This window comes from Haemaphysalis longicornis, unplaced genomic scaffold (assembly GCF_048455015.1).
Source record: "Haemaphysalis longicornis isolate Haplotype H1 unplaced genomic scaffold, Haemaphysalis longicornis Haplotype H1 scaffold_10, whole genome shotgun sequence".
Classification (NCBI taxonomy): Eukaryota; Metazoa; Arthropoda; class Arachnida; order Ixodida; family Ixodidae; genus Haemaphysalis; species Haemaphysalis longicornis.
Window position 1 is genome coordinate 99,377,929 of NW_027526204.1, and position 24,094 is coordinate 99,402,022.

Below are 24,094 nucleotides of genomic sequence, written 5' to 3' on the forward strand. Positions count from 1 at the left end.
CTAGCCTTCGCTCCGAAACAGAAAAAGAACAAAAAATACCCGGTGCGTTTGCCTTCGTCGTGCGGCCTGCTTCGGTTCTGCAGTTTTAGAAGGCGTGAGCAGCAGAGTCCGAAATTTCGAAGCGAAAACAATGCTGGCTACCCCTTACGACAAGGCATTCGCAAACCAACGAATCACGCAGAAAAAGCACCGTCCACACGAACTCCCTTGCCAACACCGCGCCGCAAACCAGGTTTCGCGTCGGGAAACGCGCTGCCTGCGCGGCGGAGTGCAACCTCAAATATGGCGTCAGCGCCACCGCACAGGTAGCGCCGCCGCGCGGTGGGAAGCCCAGTGCATACGCACTATATGTACTATACTTCTCGCCCTTCCGCGATCCGTGCAAGTGCGTTTTGGGTTGAGCTCGAGGATGTTACTCTGTACGTTTGAGTTGTCATGTTGTTGCACCCTAGTGCGCTGCAATGTCGTTTGCTCTCCCCGCCATGGACTAAACACTAAGTTTGGCCTCTGGCTTCTCGTCGTCGGAACAGAAGCAACCATCTTCTGCAAGCATCTCTGCAGTCAAGCTACCTCATCAACGCAGCCCGAACTCGTGCGCTCGGTCCGTGACACCCTCGAAGTCCCTTGCAAACGCCCGCGGGGCATTTGGCACTCGATTACGCATTTTGACCTAACATCATCCTTACGGGCTCTCAGCTAACAAATGTAACAGGCTGGGTAGCGATTAGTTTAATTTTGTAGTAACTGGCTGCGGCTTATGTCTTTCCTCTTCCTGCGGGTTTTGTGTTCGTATTTGATTATTAGTCCTGTTTTTTTTTTTCTTTTTTTCTTTTTTATTACAAGTCGCTGTCCTTTCTTTCTCTTCGGTTCCCGTATTCCCATCCGCACGTGTAGGGTTAGCAAAAATAAAACTAGGGCAAGTTGGTTGATTCAGCGCGATTCAGCAGTATCGTTGGTTAACATCCTTGCCTCTCCTGTACTGTTTCTTCCTTCCTTCTTTAGCGAAAAACCAATTCTTTCCCTAACATCACGCTGACTTGGCCGCTACAGGCGCTTTTGCGTAAATGTCCCCAGGCTATATGTGTGTTTTTTTATTCGGCCACCTACTGGTACAAGGGTAAATATTTAGACGTGTATTTATCGTCACAAGAACACCCTATATGTGTCACATTTGTTGCATTTTGTGGCTTGTGCATGTTCGAAACATTTGCTTTTACGGTATACTTTACCTGTCGATGATGCCGACACTAGGGCAACTTGGCTGGCTGTTTTTCAAGGACGCAGTTGCACATACCTAAGTAAAAGGACAACAGAGACTGCACGTTTCGTTTGAGTATTGCGTATTTATGTACATGCAACTGCTTCATCGTTGGTTTTGAGCCACAAAACTCACTAACACGTTTCCTGTCCTTGACTGAGAGCACGATCACGAAATCAGTTCCTTGAGCACGAGCAACTCCTTCTGGACGAAAGCAGTCCTTAGGACTAGAGCCACTTAGAGGAACAGTCCCGTCAACCTGGGCCGGAGTGCTCGAGGTCCGCCATCTGGGACGAGTGCTCCAGAAACATGTTCCCTATGACAGTGCAGCGCCGAACGGAGTCGTTTCGTCGCAGTACGTCCGCGTTCCGGAGCAACGGCTCCGTCGCGTTTTCGTAAAGGATCTTGGCAGCGTCCGCGAAGCCCGCCGCTATGGCGAGGTCCAGCGGCGTCATGCCTTCGTCGTTCCGCAGACTCGCGTCCGCCCCGAAGTCCAGGAGGAGGGCCACGCACTTGTCGTGTCCGCGCCGAGCGGCGACGTGGAGCGCCGTGTCGCCCCTCAGGTCTTGCACGTCGCAGACCCCGTAGTTTCGTAGCAGTGGCTCCAGGAGACCCGCCGCGTTGCGGGACGTGCAGTAATGGAGCACAGTCTGCCCGAAGCGGTCGCACAGGCTGGTGTCGAGAAGGTCGGCCGTCTGCGTATGCTTGTCCCGAATAGGGGGCGCTGGTCTACCGGACACGGACGTTGCTCGACTCACGCGGAGCTGAACAGGAGGCGAGGCTGTCTGCTCCTTAAAACCGTCGCTTGAGTTGGAGAGATCGGCTGTGCCGTTCGATTTTTCGCTGCCGTCCGTGCTTTCAGATGGTTCGTGTTCGTTGTCTACCTCCTTCTTTTCCGTACGTTCGACTGCCTGAGTGAGCTCTTCCTGCGCTTCTGAGCTGCAGGACGAACCGTCCGCTTCATGTGACACATCACCATTCTGGATTCGCGGCTCTGTCTTGTCTGTTGTCTGCTCGCTCCCATCTTTGTCATGGGCATCGCTCGTTTGCCTGTCTTCTGCCACAGAATCGACGGTGCCTACAGGTCCAGCGCCGTCGGCACCATTATGCCGTTGTTCCTCCGAAGATACGCTACCTGAAGATGCGCTGCCTCGTTCAGGGATGCGAGGCAGCTTCGCCTTCTGACACGCTGTCTTCAACTTCAGACAGTCCGGCTCCGACCGCGGCGGGTCGATGAGCAGCGCGGCCGTCTTGTAGTGACCGTTGACTAGAGCCAAGTGTAGCGCCGTTTCCCCGCGGACGTTCTGAACGTTGCGGATGGGCGCCGCATGGAGCAACACTCGGACCACTTCAGGCCTGTCGTAGCGACCGGAAGCGGCCAGGTGAAGGCACGTCTCACCGTCCAGGGTGACGGCGTCCGCCCTGCAGCGCGACGCCACCTCCCGGATGACCTCGAGCTGGCTAGCCGTAGGAGCGCCGCTCGAAGACACCGCCGACTTGACGCAGGCGTGCAGCGGCGTCAGCCCGTACACGGAATCGGCGACGCTCTTCCAGGCTGCCGACGGGACGTTCTCGAAGAGCAGCTTGGCCACCGCTGGGCTCTTGAAGACTTCGTGCAGGGCGGTCCACCCGCGGTTGTCACCAAGACAGGCGTCGCAGCCGAAGTCCAGCAGCACGGACGCCACGGCGGCCTGGCCGTAGCGAGTGGCCTCCAGGATGGCGGTGCAGCCACCCGAGTCCTTGTTGGGGTCGTCGGCGAGGACGATGCCCGAGGAGAGGGCGGCTGCCACTCCGCCGGCGTCACCCTTGCGCACGGCCTCGTGGAGCCGTCGGCTCAATGTGGCCTCGATGTCGCTGCCTTCCATGCTGCAGCTGCATTAGAAAAAACAAACGACATAACTTAAGAACGTTTTGACGTGTTCATCTATCATTTGTTTTGCTTTGTGCGTGTTTGATTGGCCGTCACTATGACCATGAGCCTCTAGATTACGCGTTATCATCAGTACCGGTCTTCTCGATATATTTATCGCCCATAACACTTCAAATTCTCGCTCCACTTTTTGAGCAGAGCCTTTCCGCGGCACTTTCCCCGTGTCCACATCTGGGTAGACATTCGGCATCGCACAGGCACTTCCGGTGTGATGCCGAAAGTGAATTAAACGGAGTGATTAGCTGCGCCCCGCATCTGAACCGAGTTGGAAGATACCAAACCGTTCGAATTTACTAAAGCGATGAGTAGAATTGACCTAGAAGAGCATTTTTACTCTAAAATATCCAGGACACTCTGCCAAAAATTGTTGGCTGGAACCCAGACTATCAGCGCTATAGAACGCGCGACTCTATCTTTCGTCCACGAAAGCCGAACAGCGAACTCCTTCTGTTGTCCGAAAAGAACTGCGCGATTGTTCACAGCGAATCTGCATGCAGTGAGCCATCTACTGGCTCTGCATCCACCTTGCTACAACACGGCATTCCGAAGCTGTATACCTTCCTGAAGCACTACTTTTACTTACCCGCAATGGAGACAATGAAAACGCGGTTAGAGCATCGGCGGGGAAGAAGAAGAAAAGACGCAGGCAGAGGGCCGTCGCAATCATAGCTTCGACGCATAACCAGAAAAGGAAATGTTGTATAGTTGAAAAAAATAACATTTGTTCGAGTCAAACCCTGCCGTAACCATTATGTAGTAAGTGAAACGATCCTGGCCAATCCCCCAAGTGGGTATGCGCCACAAACTGCGCAGGAGGCCGCCTGGTTCTTGCTGCGGCAGGAAACTAAACATCCCCCTCGCGAGGGGCACGATCAAATGCAGGGCATTTCCGGGGGCGCATGACGTTAAGTAGTTTGCGTTACGTTAATGTTGTTGCACTTGCTGCTGTTGGTTGTTGTATTGTAATTAAATGAGGAGACGTAATTACGAGGTCACGTGAGATCATTTATTAGCAGGTGGGTATGATTATTGTGGCGCAGTGGGAAGAGCACCATGTACCTCGCGTTCCGCCCACAGGTAGTGAATGCGTTGTATCAGCAGCTTCTTGACGTAGTTTGAATGAGTCAAGGATATAAGGCGCGTCCGTAGCCCTCCATTCTATGTCGGCTTTGTGGCGCAGTGGGTAGAGCACCATGTACCTTCGTTCCGCCCGCAGGGTCGTGGGATCGAAACCAGGCGCCGGTAAGTATTATTTTTTTTAAATAGTGTAGGGGGAGGGGTGCGGACTACGATGGACAACTAGAACGGGTGACATCGTGAGTTAAAGAAATGCTCTGCATTTAAAAACGGGCGACGTATCTGCTCGTTTTGCTGCAAATGTCGGACGACGATAGCCTTCTGTCGCCGCTTCCACGTAACTGCCCCCCCCCCCTACTTCTCACACTGCCCCCCCCCCCCTTGACTCGGTGATCTCATGACAAAGGCAATGGGGGTTTGCTAAATTAAAGTGAATTTTCCCGCATTCGTACTGCTGGCTTACCATCTGCTGGGACGATTTCTTACTGTTGGCGTTGACGCTCGAGTGCGATCCCTTTTGTACTCTGTAGTAAAATGGTGCTTTGAACGCGCTTTCTTTTTTGCTATAGCAAAAATTTCGACTCCGTCTGTTTTTAATTAAAGAACACTGCTAGTATCAGGCATGCATTGATCGTCTGCCTTAAATAGGCCTAAGGTTTTCTCTTTGCTCAGCAGTACTGACAGGTATGAAGTATGCTACCAGATTTCGGGGATCGGAAATGTTTTGTCTATTGTTTTGTCTAAGTGTTTTTCTCGTTCGAAATTAACTTTTGGCCGGGCAGCTGGAAACAGACAAACAGACAGGCAGACCACAAATTTGTGCGTTTAACTAGCCCAAGGCTATCCGTTTTAAAGAAGACTGTCCGCTTTAAAAGCACTCATTTCGTGCTCTGAATGTCAAAGTCCGCATGATAGGATAGGTGAAATTAGACGAGGTAATTGTTTCTAGGCCTAGTTTGTTATAACAAAAAGGAAATTACAATTTAATTTCAACTTTATTCAAGTCATTTCATTTCACTGCAGTATTTTTATACGATTAGCGCTGATTATATCGTTTTAAATTGTTCGTCGGGGCCAGGGGTAAACATGCCGGCGGGTGAACGTATTTGATGTACAAATTCAGTGACGCGTATCGGGCTGCAACGTACAAGAGGCGGTGGGAAAGGCGGGCTAATTGCCACCTTACATCTCTGATGTCGGTTTAAAAATCTTTTAAGAAGGTGATGCGCTCGCGCCTGGCTATTTTACCAGTTGATTCTTTTCTCTAAATCGATGGCCAGTGGTCGCATTGTTCAGTTAACTCTAAGACAGGAATTATAGCGGTGTAGGAATGATAACTACCCCTCCAATAAAGGGTCAACTAATCGCCGACCCCGCTGATTAGATGACTTCCAGACATGTCGGCACAGCTAATACGGAAGGCTAGACACAAAAACACCCCTGCGTCGACACTTCAATGCATGGTAAAGAAACCGAAGTAGTCTAAACTAATCCGCAGCCTTTCACCGCGGCGATGATCTCATAGTGTCTTTGCTACGTAAACGCCCAACCTAACTTTCTTAGTGATCACTCAAACATAAAGAAAAAATGCAATTTAATTGTTCATCTAATCCCCTTTCTCATCATCAAATCATACCCCTTATCTATGCCCTGTGGCGAAATAAACGCTCTAAAAAAACAGAAATTTAATTGTGTTAGTTCATTTTTTCTGTCTTTCCAGGAGTTCTCTTGATATAACTGGAACGCATTGCAGTTATTTCGTTTAGCTGCCTCGTCAGGCAAACCAAAGTCTATAGGCTCTTCCTTTTCGTCGCCAACATAGACAGTGTATACACTCACGCCTAAAAATGTAATCAAGCTGCAGTCGTACGTTGGTCTTAGCGGACCTTGTGGCGGTGGATTCGCTGTAATCCAGAGGCCATCAATAAAATAATAAATAAACTAACAGAACAACTTCATAGCTCATTCCGCTTTCGAAAAAAATTGTAACAAGAGAAACAAGAGAAAACTTTTCCTCTCATATATGTGAGTGCTTTCTTTTTCACGTTAGTTTGAATTGTCACTCAGCCCCGATTCCACTGACTCTCTCTCTCTATCTCTCTCTCTCTCTCTCTCTCTATATATATATATATATATATATATATATATATATATATATATATATATATATATATATGTGTGTGTGTGTGTGTGTGTGTGTGTGTGTGTACAGAAATAAGAAATAATGGCAGGCAGTCAAGAAAGCCGATGAAAGCAAAGAGGGGAATGTGGTAGGTCATTTATTATCGTTGAAACAAGTGCAGATTTTTGAAAGTGGAGAAATTCGCTCGCGCCGGGTGGGATCCGAAACCACGAAAGTGAAGGGGAGTACAGCACCGCTGGTAGCGACGCGTATTCTGGAGGTCGTTGGTTCGGATATATATATATATATATATATATATATATATATATATATATATATATATATATATATATATATATATATATATATATATATAGTTTTTTTTCTCCACTTTCAATCTGTCTTTCCAAATTCCTTATCTGTTTCAATGACCTGCCACATTCTCCACTTTGCTTTCGAGGCTTTCTTGACAATAAAAGGGAACAATAAAACACTTGTTCAGTGTTTTCCAAGTGTCTGCACCCAAGTTTTGACCTATTGCTACGGTAGTCCTTCTTACTGTCCTTCAGGTAACTTCTTACCTGCTATATATATATATATATATATATATATATATATATATATATATATATATATATATATATATATATAGAGAGAGAGAGAGAGAGAGAGAGAGAGAGAAAGAAATAATATTTTTTGCTATATATATAAGCACACATATTTTGATTTATTTTGATTTCCACTCTGCCCACTTAGGAAACTTCTGCACACATATTTCCCATAGGCATCGGGGTCGTTCCAAGGGAAGCCTGCGACCTTGACCGGAGCCCGTCAACACATCCCACGTGCGTGCACTCGCTATCTGTACAGACACATTCGCGTCGACGAAACAATGTGCAGCCACGGTCATCGCGGCACTTCAAACACCCTTACGACTATACGAAAGTTTCATTCCGACCAGGAGAGGAAGGAAGCTGACGACACAACGTGCGGGGCATCACTAAACGGAGACATCGGTGCGGCAAACGTGCGGTTGTTGGTGGGTATTCATGTTGAAGTGTAACAGCGCAAAAAGGACGAGGGACACAGTAGAATGCACAATTAGCCGCCACGTACAGCGAGACGTGGTGAAAACACAAACAAAATTTGAAAAATCAGATAAAACTTGAGTAAAATGCATGGGAACCGCTCACACGGCGTTTTTGGATTTCACCTAGCCATGAATGGTTCTCATGTCTTAATTCGGTTTCTATCTGATTTTTCAAATTTTGTTCGTGTTTTCACAACGCCAAATTGTGCGTGTAGGCGATATATTTGTGCTCCTTTTCACTGTGTGCATTAAATAGTAGCGTTTGCTGTTGAGGTAGCGCAAAAGCACATGACGGGAGAGGCAAATAGCGATAAGTTACGCGAGTTCGGGTTCGCGTCTCTAAAGTAAGTGACAGTACTCTCCCTCGCTGGAGCCGCCCCGTAAAAGCCGGGCCGTACCCAAGAGAACAACGGCAAACAAACGTGCTTTACTTCTTCCGTGCTACAATCCCTGTTCTGACCGCTTATTTGCGGCTGACCGTATCTTCCCGGGTCAATCGTTCACCTTCGCAGCGTGGACCCGCTGCGGTGGCTCCGTGGCTAGGGCGTTGTGCTGCTGAGCTTCGGCTACGGTGGCTGCTTGTCAGACGGAGCCAAAAAACGAAAACGTCCATGTGTCGAGACTTCGACGCACATTACGGATCCCCGGGTGGTCGAAATTAATCCGGAACCCTCTAACGCTTCGGCGCATCCAATAGCCCAATTCTTCGGCGCGGTGAACAGGGGAAATTTGAATGTGAATACTTGGGGAACGTTATTCCCAGCCGAACGCAACTCCCACTGAGGATGATACCCCCCCCATTGTGATGATGAGGATGATATTGCACGGTGTAATACCACGTACATAGTACACGGTACCATGTACCCGGTACTACGTACACGGTGTAGTATGATAGCACATTGTAGTATATAGCTGCGTGTAGTGAGCTCGTAACACGCAGTCCACCGCTCCTGCTTTTCCCAGTTCCAGCAAAGCATGCGTAACTTTCTCCCACGCTTTACTTTTTATGCGCGGCAGCGCGACGTACAGCCGGTAAAACGCTTGTCTATAACAGCGACTTCAACTTCAACCAGCTACATCCGAAAACTGCCGAAACATACTCGTTCCAAACATGTCAGAGGCAAAAGCGAAGGGCTGAGACTTCAGAATTCCGCAGTAGTTTTATTCAAATCCCGCTCCGGCGGGGCAGGATAGGGCTGAGAGTACGAACGCTGTGTTATAGACAAGCCTTTTACCGGCTGTACATACACCGCGCTGCAATCGCGCGCGCACAACCAGTGTGCTTTCCCGCGGACTGGAATGCCGCAAAATGCTTACGGTCTCAGCAGGCGACCGCTCGTCCCGGGCTGGCGGCGTTGAGTGACTCCGACGATGACTGGCTTCACCTCGGTGTCGTCCCTGCGGGCACAGCAGCAAACCGAGGAGCTTATTTGCGAGGAACAGAAACAACCGCGCCGCGTCGTCCGTCAGCACTGAGCGAACGCTGTGAGTCGCTGCGTCCCCAAGCACACTCTTCAAGGAAGTCGCCACACATCCCAGCACAACGCATCGTCGCCGCCTCGCAGTGGACGTTTGAGTCACCGGGGGTAAATGCTTGGAGAAGCGCCCCTTTATCGCTGCGAGGCGTACTGTTGTGCACTCGGTAAGATAGCGGGATCGCGAAACAGCCGACGCAAGCCAAGAATTCTGATAAAGGGGGTGTTAAGGCTTGAGGGGAGAGTTTAGTGAGTGCAGGGAGGTTGATAAGCGCTGTCCACTGGGTGCACGCCTTATTCTAATGAGTACTATCTCGTGCGGCCGACTTTACCCGTAGTTGCTCCCAAAGGAGGTCAAAATACCCTTATGACGTGCAATAGTCGCTCGGTGTTTATAAAGCACCAGACACGACGTTCGCAGAAAACAGGGCGCGCGCGTATTTGTTGTTTTTAACCTCTCTCAGAAAGCACAACAAACGCAGTACCCTTGCGCTCTCATGGTAGAGTTCCTCGAACCTACGTCACGAAATGGACAAATCCTGTTGTTTCTTGAATAAAGTGAAAGCTTTATTAGTGGGACCGATGGCGTCCCGTTAAAAAACTAATGCATTTCCCCGTAGACTGGTTGGTCGACCGAAAAGCTCTGATAAGGTCTCAGGACAAACGGCGCGTGCGTGAGAAAACCAGGCTTCCATTGGGTCAAATCGCAAATCGCGAAAAAGAAACGATTCTAGATAAGACAATGCATGCATTGATCTTGAAGAAGGAGCACAATTCTATCTGTATATACATTTATCTTATGGACCAGCTATCGGCGTATATGTAGATCATTCGTATAGAACAGCTTACTTAGTGCGCGAGAAATCGTCGCGTGGGTTCGTTCGTCGCTCGCGATTTCGGTCTTTGAAGGTTTGGCCACTGATAGTGCGCACTTTCAGCGAAGGTTGGGCGCACTTTTTGCGAAGGGATTGACGCATTTTTGAAGTGAGAAAGCTTTCGCGCTTCTCTCGGCTTTCTTTAGGCAGGAAGGGTATAGGTTTTTTTTTTTTTTTTCTTAAATCACGCCCCGTAGTGTGCAGCTTCCTTATAGAGTAGCGAAATGAACAGGTTTACATTAGAGCAATCAAAACTCTCCTAATATCAGAGAGAGAGAGAGAGAGAGAGAGAGAGAGAGAGAGAGAGAGAGAGAGAGAGAGAGAGAGAGAGCTCTTTATTAGATGAATGCAGAGAGGTTTGCCGGCACGTTCCCGCCTACATGCTACTCTGCGGGGATGGGGAGATGGGAATAAAGGCCCTAAGAAGTACAAGAACGGAAAGTTGGGCTAGTTGGTACTTGTTCATCTCGGTGGAAAACAAAAGCGCTCAAAAAACAGGGACGAAGGAAGACGTGCTGTCTACGTCTTCTTTCGTCCCTGTTTTTTGAGCGCTTTTGTTTTCCACCTAAGAAGTAGGGCAGAAGAAAGGGGGAAAAGAAGAGATTAAAAGAAAAAGTGAACACGGAGCTTTGCGTGGTGACGTAAAAGTCCACACGATCTCACAGGTAAAGTTCTAAATTGTCTCTGCGACGCCGATTCCGTGTAAATCGTCAAATAAGGTAACCAACACTTTTCTTTGGGACGATGGAGAGGGCCAGGGTCCGAGGAAACCTTTCAAATATAGAGATGCGTTGTTGAGGCACTCAAAACCTTTTCTGCGAGGTGATTTCTTTCTTAAATGTATACCGTACACTCTAGAAGGACCTGCTCTACTGTTTCGGGCAATCCACAATTATCGCAGTAGGGATTTGCAGTTAGACCGAGGCGATGGCGGTAGGAGTTCGTGAGCGCTGCGTTGAGACGCAACCGGTGGTAAAGAGTTTCAAGCTTACGTGGAATCCGCTCACAGTTTAAGCGCACTGAAGTCCCGTTGCACTCGTGTACACCCCATGCAATTGTGTGTGATTCGGAGTCCACCTTGTTCGTGCGAACTGTTCGTTACCTCAGCGTTAAATCTCGCTCGAACGGTGCATCACACAAAACTTCAATACTACGGCAACCGCGCCGAACACAGCTGGGAATGTTATCCTTCGCGTCTGTTGCCCCTCACGGTCGCTATCTCGTGTAAACATGTTATTTTAGCCCTTCAAGGGAGACAAGCAAGTCACAAAAAAAAAAGAAGACAGCAGCCAATGTATCTAAACTTTTGGCTCAGAATAAGCGTGCAACAGTGCAACATGCCTCTTTGCCCGTATTACTGCATCATGTGTCACACTGGCGGTGATGAAAAATACCCAGCATGTTAATTTTTTAAAGTCCGCTTTATGAAGACTGCAACAACAAAAATTGATGCGAATGAAGGTGTTCTTTTTAAGAAAGAAGACGCTGTTTTGAAATGTCAGAATCCAGGCGCTCGGGTTTTTCTTTTTTGGTGCACAACACGAGTCTATTTAGTGCCACCCGCCGGGGTGAAGCTTTTCATGTCTGAAGCGTTACACCCGCGCAGTTTAGCATCTGAATGCTTCTATTTTACAAGCGCAGCGTTGCGCGCATTTCTGCGCGACTCACGTTTCACTTTGATGTTCCCTCGAATTAGTTTGAACTTGTGCCCCTGACAAGAAAGCGTACCCGAGATTCGGTAAGCACTCCGAACCGTCCAATTCGTCCAAATCATCAGTTAGGATACTTCGCATATGTCCTTACAACGAATGTCAGAGCGCCGCTATCAGGCAGTATGAGCAAGAGTTGTCATTAAAGCGACAGCTTTGTTTGTGGGAGCGATTGCGTCCTGTCAAAAAAATTAATGTGTATCCCCGTAGACCGGTTGGTCGACCGAAAAGCCCTGATAAGATCTGTGGACACACGTCGCAAGCGTAAAACCAGGCTTTTATTGTGTCCAAGTATTACTTGAAAGTCGCGAGAAAGGAACCGTTCTAGATAAGACAATGTACGCATCGATCGTGAAGCAGAGCGAGTACAAAAGTACACGTTTATCTCATGAAGCACGTATCCGTATACATTGAGGTAGTTCGCAGGTGCGTGTACTTAGTGCGCTGAAGATCGTCGCATGGGGGGGGGGGGGGGGGGGTCGTTTTTCGTTCGCGATTTGGGTCTTGGAAGGTTCCACGATCGATTGGACGCACTTTCAGCGAAGGTTTTGACGCACTTTTACGCACTTTTGGAAAGCTTTCGCGCTCCTCTCAATTTTATTTAGGCAGTGACGGTGAAGCTTTTTCGGCACATTAATTGGACAATTGCAAGTCCCACTGCCTTGAAATGCCATGGTTGTTTCGAAAAGCACTGCAGACGATCTTGAAGATCCCCGGTTGAAAGAAACTTTCCTCCATGGTTGAGATGCGATCATTTGATCCTCGCGTCTCCACTCAAAAAAAGCTAAACTGGTCTTCTTTATCTCAGTCCACTGCTTCGCGCAATTTGATATCCTTGAAGAGCCCAGCACCCCGTCTGCACGTTGCAATGCAAGACCGTGCCCATGCACTGTCCGGAAGCGTTCGCTGGTCGGCCGCTTCGGAATCGCCAAGTGCTTCTGCCAAAGGCTTTCAACTAAACGCAATTTGGGCGGAGTGCATTTTCTCTGCACGGCACACGCAGAAGTGCAAAACGATTCCCAATCGGAGGAAAAGAGGGCACAGTTAATCACACGTTAAATTGAAGGAGTCGTCTGCTGAACCGCTTGAGGCATGATGAGGTTGGCGTTGGCAGACGGGTGTACGGGACGCTAAAACTGCGTCCGTATACCAAAACTAAAACGATATATAGTTTCCCACTAAAAGGAAATTCACCCGCTGCGGTGGCTCAGTGGTTAAGGACGCGGGTTCGATACCCGGCCGCGGCGTCCGCTTTTCTGATGGAAGTGAAAAGCGAAAAACAGACTTGTGTTCCAGCTTTCGGCGCACGTGAAAGGTCCCCAGGTGGTCAAAATTAATCCGGAGCCCTCCACTACGCTGCGATGTGTAGCATCGGCGTGTTAAACCTCATAACAAATCAATTAATAAAAGTAAATTCACTAGTAATAGTACTTACAGCCTTCATATAGTGAACACAAAAAATGAATATGTACCTGGTATTTTTTCCATAAACTTCATCAGTGCTGTACTGACTGCGTGATTAGGGCAAAGCGATAATAAATTTGCGCTCAGCAAGTTTTCTCATCGCAGCCTAATTCCAATGAATCAAGGGAGAACGGTTCGTTGCTGTTATTCAGCAGCGCGACGACAAAGGTGTAACCACTGAAGGGACTCTGAAACACTACCGATAGAGGCACACGCTCTTTTTGTTGCGTAAGCTACACTGGCCGAGGTTGAGCAGTTTCGCGTGGACCTTGAAGGGCCGTGCTGCGCAAGCGCGAGGAGCATTGGATTGGATTGTATCGGATTGGATTGAATTGAATTGTAATAAATTGGTTTGTATTCAGAATTGTAGTGGATTCGAAATCCAATCCAATTGGAAGTACGGGTGTGTAGAAAATTGGGTCTGCACATTCGCCGGTCTGCGCATTCCAGAGGAGTGACGTCATGCCCGCAGCAGACGCACTGGCACCGGTACGTGCCCAGCTGTGCGCCTGGGTCGCGCAGAAGCCAAGCCTGACGCTGCGCCGGAGCTGCTTCATAGCCGTTTTGCGTGGCTCCTGGAGAGCCGTGCTGCGCATGTGCAAGGAGCAGTGACTGGACTGGATTGGATTGGACTGGACTGGACTGGACTGGACTAGGTTGGATTGGATTGGATTGGATTGCACTTGATTGGACTGGAAATCGTTTTAGCAGCAGTAAGCATGGTAATAAGCTAATCCTAGACACCCAGGAAAGCTAAGAATAACCAGGTGAACCTTATACTCGCGCTACGTAAATCCTGGCATAGCCGAGCTAAGCCACTACTTTTTTTTTCATGCTTGGAAGCCCTGCCAAAGCTGTATAGTTATCGCCAACTCACAGCGGCACCGTGTTATTTTATTTGCTGGTTGGGGCAGATACGCCTCCGACTTTCTGGTTTGCTTCTGCTGCGATTTGATTTAAGGTGGCTCTCAAACGCGTTCAATGCTTCAACTGAAAGGAAACCGGCCAACACGTGGGACAGCCCTCGAAGGACGTAATTCGAGCGCGCAAACAACGCCAAGTCAGGGAAAGAGAGGAAATATTTGCGAGCCAGTTTTTGAGTTATCTGATTGGCGTAGAGCAGTAACTTCTGGCTGAGGTACTTTGTGGTCCCATATTCAAAGAACTAAATACGTTTGTTGGCTACGTTTTGAAAGCATTTAAGATTTAGAAACAAATCCGGGGCAGCTCCACGAACACGAAACCTGGGAAGGGAACACATGAAGTATATGAGTGTATTCTTGGCGCCTTGGCGTTTTTGCCCACGGGGAATAAACCACTGGGGGGTAGAGGTATACAGCTTTGCTTTAAAAGTCTGTTGTCTTTGAAGCACGAAGCTCTCGAGCGCGAAGGGTAAACGTGTGTCCCGGTGTTTTTTTAGTAGGCGTTATGTTCTAGCGCGATTCGTAAACGGGTTTCGCGGTGTTTTAGTACCGCGACTACATAAGACGAACGACGACGACGACGACGACGACGACAGGAGACGCCAACAGCCCTAGCCCCTGAGGGGCTTCGCCCCTAAAAAATGTTTAAAAAGTGTTGCAGGGTTCCTTTAACCTTTGAATTTAAGCAAAAATATTCCCGCTTAAATGCCCTTTTTGGTGCTAATACCATAACTTCTTTTGTAGCAATCAGAGATGGTTTGGTGTCGCTCCTGGGACGTTTGAGAAGGGTCGATATGATCCGTATACCTTGGACGTGCGCACCAGCCTCAAAAGTGTTGACGCATTGTCAATACGCCGTTTCACGGTGATTTTTGGGTCAGCCTGACGTGGCCAAATTATCTATCGCAGGGACACTCACTGAGCTCACTGACACTGCAGTCGGCAAAGCAAGTTCGACCCAGATCTTTTTAACTGGATTAGGAAAAGGGTGGATATGTGAATAAAAATGCCTAGCTGCATCAGCTTGAAAATCTGTTTTCTGTGAGATTAACTCGCCCCGTCCTTTTGGGTAATCTCCAGCGCAAAGTTCCTCCCAAAGAATGTACCAACTAGCCCCCACCCTGACTATACTTTCAGATTCCGATCTTCTGTCTGTGAGATACTCTAGTGCCCTAGAAAACATGTAGGCCGGCCTCTGACGAATGCAGCTCGCAGCGCGTAAATGCAGCGCCATGACGTCACCTAACCAGTGTTCAACGGCTCGAAGGTTCTTATTGAACGTTTTTCCTGTATTTGTGGAGCGTTTCTGCGTGAATTTTAATCGTGCTGAAACTTCAGGCAGGAGCCGCGTTTTGTGTTCTGCTGCCCTCGCCAACAAAAGCAGCAACACCCGCAAGGTTGCCGCTGTGGTACAAAACATTCTCAACAGAATAAGATATTTGATGAGCAGCCTAACAAGCGGAACTCCTTCCTCATCGTAAAACAGATTGCACAAGGAAGGAGGACATTTGTTGGTCAAAGTTTGAGTTATGATGACTGAGCTGCGTGAAGATTTGTATATCAGAAAAGTGAAGAGACGTCGTTTTCGTTTTCTTTTTTTTTTTTTTTTTGTCGTGCCCAATGGTGAAAATCATGATGGCGCACTCCATCGACTAGACTGTGCCGGTGGAGCTGTCCAGTTTCAGCTTGCACAGCGTTAACACCGTTCTAATTCATTGATGGCTGTTGGTTCCAAAAGTGTAGCAGAAACTGAACCGACGAGATAGAGAGAGAGAGAGAGAGAGAGAGAGAGAGAGAGAGAGAGAGAGAGAGAGAGAGAGAGAGAGAGAGAGAGAGAGAGAGAGAGAGAGAGAGAGAGAGAGAGAGAGAGAGAGCAAACGGAAAGGCCGAGAGGTTATCCAGGCTTAGAGCCCGGATTTGCTACAAAGAGGTGAAAGGAGCCGGTCCACGCCCACACTTTTGTCCCTTCGTGGGCTCTATAGTCTTTCAGCTAAGCCTGTGTCCTTCATAAAACGCAAAACGGCTTTTTTTGCCTTCTGCGAAGTCGATTGTAGGGGTCGTTGTCCTACAGTAGTCTCTACTGTGAACGGTTGATTGTCCAATCGGGTGAGCTCGGCGGCCAAAACACGTCTTTCCGATTAATACTGCGGGCAAGGACCAAGCACATGTTCTATTGTCTCTTCAACCTCGCAGGCGTCGCAGTGGGCGCTACTGGCCATCCCGATGAGGAAGGAGTGGGCTTTTGGGAAGGCCGACCACTTCACTAAAACGTATCCCTAGTCAAGTTGGTGCATGCCTGTTCTAAAGATTAAAACCCGATAAACAGAACGATACTCCAGTAAAGTACTCGAGTGCCGGTACTCACTTACGGTACCGGTACTCACCTACGGGGCAGAAACTTGGAGGATGACTAAGAGGGTTCAACTAAAAGTCGAGGACGACTCAGCGAGCAATGGAACGGAAGATGATAGGTGTAACATTAAGGGACAAGAAGAGAGCGGAGTGGGTCAGGGAACAAACGCGCGTTAAGGACATAGTAGTAGAAATTGAGAAGAAATTGGTGTGGGCAGGGCATTTAATGTGAAGCAAGATAACCGTTGGTCATTAAGGGTAACAGTGGATCCCTGGAGAAGGCAAGCGTGGCAGGGGGCCGCAGAAAGTTAGATGGGCAGATAAGATCAATAAGTTTGTGGGGATTAATTGGTCGCAGTTATCGCAGTACCGGGATAATCAGAGATCCATGGAAGAGGCCTTTGCCCTGCAGTGGGCGTAGATAGGATGATGCTGCTGCTGCTGCTGCTGCTGATGATGATGATGATGATGATGATGATGATGATGATGTACCGTTGTGCTACCATCTTCTGTGTCGTATTTATCACGGTCTAATTTTAACAGCAGAGCTGTCGTAGTTCGAGCCTTGCCGTGAGTCTGCTGTAGGTCTCGCGTCACGCAAAGGTAGGAGTGCACTCGCAGAGACCTGTTTTCATACCCACCGGTAGAAGGCGGAGAGGTCTCTCAAGGGCGGGTCCCTCAGTGAGAGCTGAGGGAGCCTCCGGCAGCAGACATTTAGCTGCCAATTTCTTTGCGCTAACCGTAGAATTTGCGCGGCGACAGAGCTGCTGTTCTCAGGCGATCGCCCGTTGACGTTCAAGCAGACACCTGCTGAAACAGCTTTGCTGTTTCAGTAGGTTTTACACTTGGTTAGAACTATTTTATTTTTTAGAGCAAATGAACTGATTTGCATCCAGAGGAAGTTTCTTAAATGTAACTAATTCGCGTGTCCCGGTGTGTGCGTTCATAAACGAAATGACATTGTCACGTGGCATTGTCGCGTGGCCCCATGGAGTAGCGCAAAAGCATCACGTATGCCCACTGCAGAAACATCGACTCAAAATACGTCCATTACGGGTAAGGTGGCTGCCGTGAATCTTGATTCTGACGTGACGTTTTCGGTGAAAGGGAAAATGTGACGTCGTAATCAAGGGTGACGTCTCAGCGAGAATAGACATTTTGAGTAACACCTCAACCTGAACTGATATCGATACCCTTTATGACGTCACATTTACTTCCAGTGGCAGCATACGCCCGTAACGTACACGTCAGTGCCGTGCGTGCGGAGCTAGTCGACCGTGAAAACGAAGAGACTTAACGAGCAGAGGTATTCTCACTAAAATCATTCTCACGATTCTGACAAAACATATCTGACAATTTTACTGAGCAACCTGCCGCGGTGGCTCAGTGGCTAAGCTGTTGTGCTGCTAAGCCCGAGGATGCGGGTTCGATACCGGGCCCCGGCGGCCGCTTTCAAACTGCGGCTGCAGTGTTGTTTGCAGTGGAAAGTTTTATATGTATGCGCATATACATACATACATACATACATACATACATACATACATACATACATACATACATACATACATACATACATACATACATACATACATACATACATACATACATACATACATACATACATACATACATACATACATACATACATACATACATACATACATACATACATACATACATACATACATACATACATACATACATACATACATACATACATACATACATACATACATACATACATGCAGTGAAATCTATCTCGTTGATACGTTTTTCCCGGGAAAAAGTATTGTCTAACAGGTTAAAAATAAGGAAAATATGCATGCTCCGTCAGTAACTCACTTTGATGGAGAAAAATTGAAGTAACTGCTCAATTGTGCTGCCCTTTCATCTTTTAGATGTCCAGGAGTGAATTCTTCTAAAAAGTTCAAAAAGAAGCTGCCGGTATTTATTGCTCTGGCAGACAGTGCCTTGTACGACAATCCATGTCGTGCCATGAATCGGTTAAGGCAGCCTCTGGAGGCTTGAAAATTTTGAATACCCAAGGAGAGTGCGACGTTGTCAAGCGTTCCGAGTAGGACTGACCCGTCGAAGTTCACTCCTATCGCTCTAACTTTTTTGAACCATGTAAGCAGGGTGTTTGCCTTTTACTCGTGCATCGCACTGCGCGTTTGTTTTACACCAGCTCCAAAAAGTTGCAGTTTCCTTAGAAGTTACTCTTTAGAAGTTACACTGGCAAAAAGAGCTCGCTCGCCAATTCCACGCACTTCCTTCGTCGGGTTCTCTTCGAATTGCCGTACAATTTTTTTGCGCCTTCCATTTCTTCTTATGTTGTCACAAGCCTGGAAGCACGGCCTCGCATAGAAACAAGGCGAAAAGAGGACGAATCACTGCGCGGGAAGCACGGTCCATGGGAGAAGTCGGGAAGGGAAGTCGCGCCTCCCACGAGCATTGCGCGCCTTCTTCCTTGATTGTGATACGATTAGCTACACGGCGGGATGCACCGGTGACTTATCGTCAGCCTTGCACGGAACGGCAGTAATGTTTCTGCTACAGAACCGGCGCTTCCTCTCCCTCGGTGTCTCTGCAACTCGCAGGCCGTGGCTTGTTGGAATGCGGTTTTAGCGATTATACCGAAGAATAAACTGAAGATTACTGGAAATTTCGGTCAAGATCCACTTTCGCGATAGTATTATCCAATTTTCTGCAAAAATTTCATCGTATTGAACTCATAAAATGCCTTATTTCGGGAACATTGGCCGGGAATGACAAGAGAAACGTATTAGGCCGAAAAACGTAATATACCGAATCGTATCAACGAAATTCATCTATATATATATATATATATATATATATATATATATATATATATATGTGTGTGTGTGTGTGTGTGTGTGTGTGTGTGTGTGTGTGTGTGTGTGTGTGTGTGTGTGTGTGTGTGTGTGTGTGTGTGTGTGTGTGTGTGTTTGTGTGTGTGTGTGTGTGTGTAAGAAGTAATCTCTCGTTATAATGAAATCGTTTTATTCGAAATTTATTTATTCTTATTTCAACCCAAACTCATGCATTTCGGGCAGCATTACTCGAAGCGCACGAAGAGCTTGACCCGCTTAAAGCGAAGTGGTAAGTGGAGGCGTTGCCGAGCGGCGGCAAGCCAGCGGCGAGTCAGGTTGTCAACATGGAGGGTTAACGTAAGCTGGTGTTTCCACTGCGATTTTCTCGAGCAGGTCAAGGTCGATTCGTGCCATCCCATTTTAGACAAACGGCCCAAATGCATTATAGAGTCGTTGGATTTCGTTGCTAGACATTGGTCAATGGCGTGGACGCGACGGTGCGCAAACACCGACACTCGAACCGTAGAATTATCACTGTCGTCAACAACGGGACGCAAAAAAACTCTCGTGTTGCAAACTTCAGGGCTGCTCACCTCGGTGGAAAATTACCCAGTGATCATGCAAAGCCCCTAGTGCAAAACCGGTCAGTTTTCATGATTGCCCTTTGTACGCACAATCAGCGGTTAATCGTTTTTTTTTTTAGCTCAACAAACACAACCTCATTCTCGAGCCACGGCATTTGCACCGCTTTCCATAGCGAAACTCTCGTAGGGTTTCGCGACACCCGCACGCCCCCTTATTAAAGGGGCCACTGCCGCTGCCACTTTTTGTGTACGGCGACCACATGTCCTTATGCAATGCTTGATCAAATGGCAGCCGGGGTTGCTCGCGCCCGGCAAGAACTTGAAACAGCCAAAGCTGAATAAACTTTTGCTTCACTGAATACATTGTGCTTTGATTCCTCGCAGTTTTGGCGTAGTTAACGCTCAACTGGTTTAGCTTTTCTCCGGAGGTCGCTTATACCAAAATACTGCTTATAACAAAATTTTTCGCCATCCCGCTGATTTTGCTATAACGAGGGATTACTTTATGTATATTGTTACGTGGCGACAAGATAAAGATGAGATGAATATATGAGGATGGAGCAACGATGTATTTACATGGATGAACTATGTACAAGCCGCCATGACAGGTCGAGCTGAGCCCGTGCAACACACTGCTTCATCGTCGTTGGCGTGGATACCCTGAAGCTATGTGCCAGCGTCCCTCATGCTTGAGTCCGTAACAACATATATACCGCCGGACCGTTCAATTCATAAAGCAATTCCGTGCAACACTGAGAGATACGGAGCTGTACACGGTGCCACAAAGTAAAAATTGCAACCCGTCGACTTAACAAAGTGAACTAGATTTTTGGTTGGACCTTTTAGTCAAAATCAATAACGATTTGGTTGTGCAAAATAACCGCCGTGGAAGACATGACTGACACGAAATGCTAGCCGCAACCTATAAACAGGTTCTCAAAATCCTTCATCGTATCCAACGAAATTTTACACTTAATTTAGGTGTGTAGACAAGAACAGCCGTGTACACGGTCGCATATGCACTACTTATTCGTAGTATCAGTTAGAGCAACAGCTTTGTGAATGGAGCAGAACGGGGTAGGGAGAAAACAAAAAGGCTTAACTCACTCTTCATCGCTGCACGGTACAACGCAGCGTCGCTCCAGCGCCATTGTCGCCGCCTCATCCAATTGTGGTGGAATGTGCTTCGCGCGTACGCTATCCATGCGCGAGGTGGGAGAGAAAAAGAATGGGCGAGGTAGACGTACACGCGGTACAACGCACTGTGTAACACAAGCCGCCAGCTGGTCTGCCCGCCGAAGTATTCGATAACAGCAGCTGCCGGCAGTTTTGGCGGCGGTGGCGGTGTTGCCTTTCTTTTAGCGACCACCCGGAGCTCGAACGCTCGACGCGGCGCGCACAGCTAGATCATCCGGAGTTCGTTCTGGTAGTTTCCTGTTGCAGACGAACGTCGTCGTCCTTTCCGGCGGCGGGAAAAAAAGCGCGCGCAAAACAAAAATGGCGGGAAGGGGGCTGTAGGGGAAAGGTATAACGACACATCCGTCCTCCCGGGTCTGCGTCTCGAGCTTCGACGATGACGACGTAGGCGACGACTGATACGAGCCCCCGTGCTGTGTCTCTCCAGTTTTGGAACGACGCAGGCTCGAGCTCTTGCCCGGATCTGCACTGGAAGCTATGGCGGCGGGCGTGTTCCGTGACGTCGTTAAAAGTCGTCTGCTACCGCGTCGTCTGCGACGCAGACGTGTGATGCAGACGACGCTGTTGAGAGGAATAGGGTTGCCCTTTCTGGCTAGAAGAAAAAGGAAAGTACGTGCACGTCCCTTGAGCCCGTGAGTCAATCAGGCGTGGTATTTATAAGCCCAAAACAACGTCGGTGTATGCCTCTTTTATGCGGCTTGTTTTCTTATTCAGCGGTTTCAGTAAGACGGAGAAACGGACGCGTGCTAACGCAATCCGTTCCGGTTTCGTGAACTGTAGCGGCGCTTTCTTCGCCTAGTATTACTTATTTGGCGTTCAGACGAAGGCAGCCGAATAAGACGACGTTCTGAGAGGGACGACTGCGTCATGAAAGAATACACCGAAAATCGGGACTGCTCAGTAGACATGGTGGCAGCTATATTGAAATGTTGAAGATCTCCTTGGTTTATTTAAATTTCTACAACAATAGGAGGTATATGCCCTGCCCTTGAGGTAAAGAAAAACAGCGTTCATGAGTACGTACGTACGGTCGTCCAAACTTTATGACGAAGACACGAAGCCTCTTCGCCACTATGCTTCTAAATAGCCCTTGTCTAAGGCTAACGGCCATGGCCAGAAAGCACTTATAACTCTCGAACAGTTGTGCTGGTTCACAAGTTTCTTACGAATTCGCTTGGTCTACTAGCGTACTCTTTTAATTATGTTTATTTTTTTTGTGTGTGGGGAGGGGGAGGATTTTTATCTTAAAATGTGATGATGGTATGGAGATCTGGATTTGCATTGTTCCTTTTCGGACGCGGCGTACTTTGTCGTGGTAATTGTTCTGAAATAACGTTCTTTTATGAATTTTGTTGACGAATGTTTATTTGGTAGCTATAGGCTCATAGGTATTTTTTTCTAACTGAGCGCATTATCTTGGTTGTGTTTTCTGTTCTTACTTTTTTTTCTGGAATTCTGAGTTGTGTCTACGTCGCGTCGGTTTCAAGGTGTCCATTGCGAGCGAGCCCTGACTGACGGAAAGCATATACGACAGGATGTGACGCAAAGCAAACGAGGCGGCGCGTTGATTTCCGTGCATGTCAGAGGCGCCACAACCGGAAGTTTGTCATCATTGAAACCGGCGCGAAATCGACACTTTCAGAAAACTTGGAATTACGCACCATTTATTCACGCATTCTAGCGAAAACAATTGCAAATATTTTAAAATAAAAATTCAGGGTATTTTGCTGCAAAGTTGGATGGCCAGCGGAGTTGTGAAGTGATCAACGATGGCCAAAATGGTGTTGGTGTCGCTGTTATATACTCCCATCAGCATACTCGCAACGTTAGACACATTGCGAGGAAACGTCAAATTGATACGAAAAGCGAAAACGCCCGTGTGTTCGAGATTTCGGCGCACGTTAAAGATCCCCAGGTGGTCAAAATTTATCCGGAGCCCTCCACTACGGCGCGCCTCATTGCCCGTGTTGCGTCGGCGCGTTAAAACCTCATAATTCATCAGTGTCAAAGTGGTGCACGTACGCTGCTGGGTAATTGGTTGAACCTGACCTGTGGTGGCATCGAAAGGCAAATTCTCCAACGCGAAACACGTAAACCAGTCCCTTTTCGGGCCCGACCTATCCACATGAAAAGCGCGGACTATGGCCACAGCGGCAGTGTCACCGCAATGAACCCACTGTCCGAAGACACCTATATAAGCACATTAGCGTTCTGAATACGGAAGCATTTATGCCGCATTGAACACCTGAGACGCTCGTTTTTTTTGAAGCGCTTCATGTCAGCTCCGACCGGGAGACCCAACGCAGCATCGTCCGCCGAAGATGCCGCTCGGGCTTATGGGCTCTTGGCCGCCGTCTGACGGGGAAGGACTTTCGAACACTCGCCTTCCTAACGTTCCTCCCCCCAGTTTGGGCAAAATAAATTTGTGTCATCATCATCATCCTCTTGCTCAGTTTAAGCCCGGTAATCCAGGTACGGTGATTTCATAATGTGCATCGTAGTTGGTCCCGAACATGATTTCACGTTTGTGTGCTAGGAGTGTCTACTTACGTTAACGCTTGTTTTGCGTCTTGACAGATGCGCAATTTTATTTTTACAATTACGTTTCTGTATTTTATATCGGCTGACCATGTTTTGCGGCGCCTTCAAGGGGCGGAGCAGGTACGCATCTGTCTTTGGTTTGGGTTCGACACGGTAAAAAGCGCACTAGGCGGGAACCGAAGAAAAGACAGTTACACGGTACGAGCGCTCTTCCCGTGTCACTGTCTTTTCTTCTGTCCCCGTCTAGTGCACTTTTTGCCATGTCGAAGTCGTATCACCAACTAGCCCAAATTTCTTCGTTTGGTTGGGTTATCCGACCCTTAGTTGTTCATCGTGAGCTGAAAATTGAGCAAGATGATGATGGTGATGATGATGAAACTTTAGTATGTCTGCCGACGGATTGTAGTAATTTTTCTGGCAAGTCTTCAATATCTAAAGGTTCTAGGTTCGGTATATGCACATAACACCGCTATCTTGTGTCTCTCTCAAGATTTATGGCTTGTGGTTGCGGGCTTCCAACAATCGGCCGTGGTCTCGAGAAATCACACGGAGTGCATCGGAGTCAAACTTTATATATACACTCTTTTAACCAGTGCTGGTCCAGCCGTGCACGAAGACCCAGTGTCCCGCCATGGAGCATAGATCGTTACAATGGCGTACCCAGGA

General features: G+C 48.0%; 1 protein-coding gene across 1 annotated transcript; it reads right to left on the reverse strand.

Annotated features, from left to right (window-relative positions):
* Positions 1-1,309: 1,309 nt before the first annotated feature.
* On the reverse strand, positions 1,310-21,344 carry LOC144158945 (uncharacterized). Its single transcript, XM_077690148.1, has 3 exons — positions 20,798-21,344; positions 8,795-8,875; positions 1,310-3,130 (listed from the first exon to the last, which is right to left on the reverse strand). The coding sequence occupies exons 1-3, from the start codon at positions 20,893-20,895 to the stop codon at positions 1,513-1,515; spliced, it is 1,797 nt and encodes a 598-aa protein (XP_077546274.1). The 5' UTR covers positions 20,896-21,344; the 3' UTR covers positions 1,310-1,512.
* Between the last annotated feature and the right edge of the window lie 2,750 nt (positions 21,345-24,094).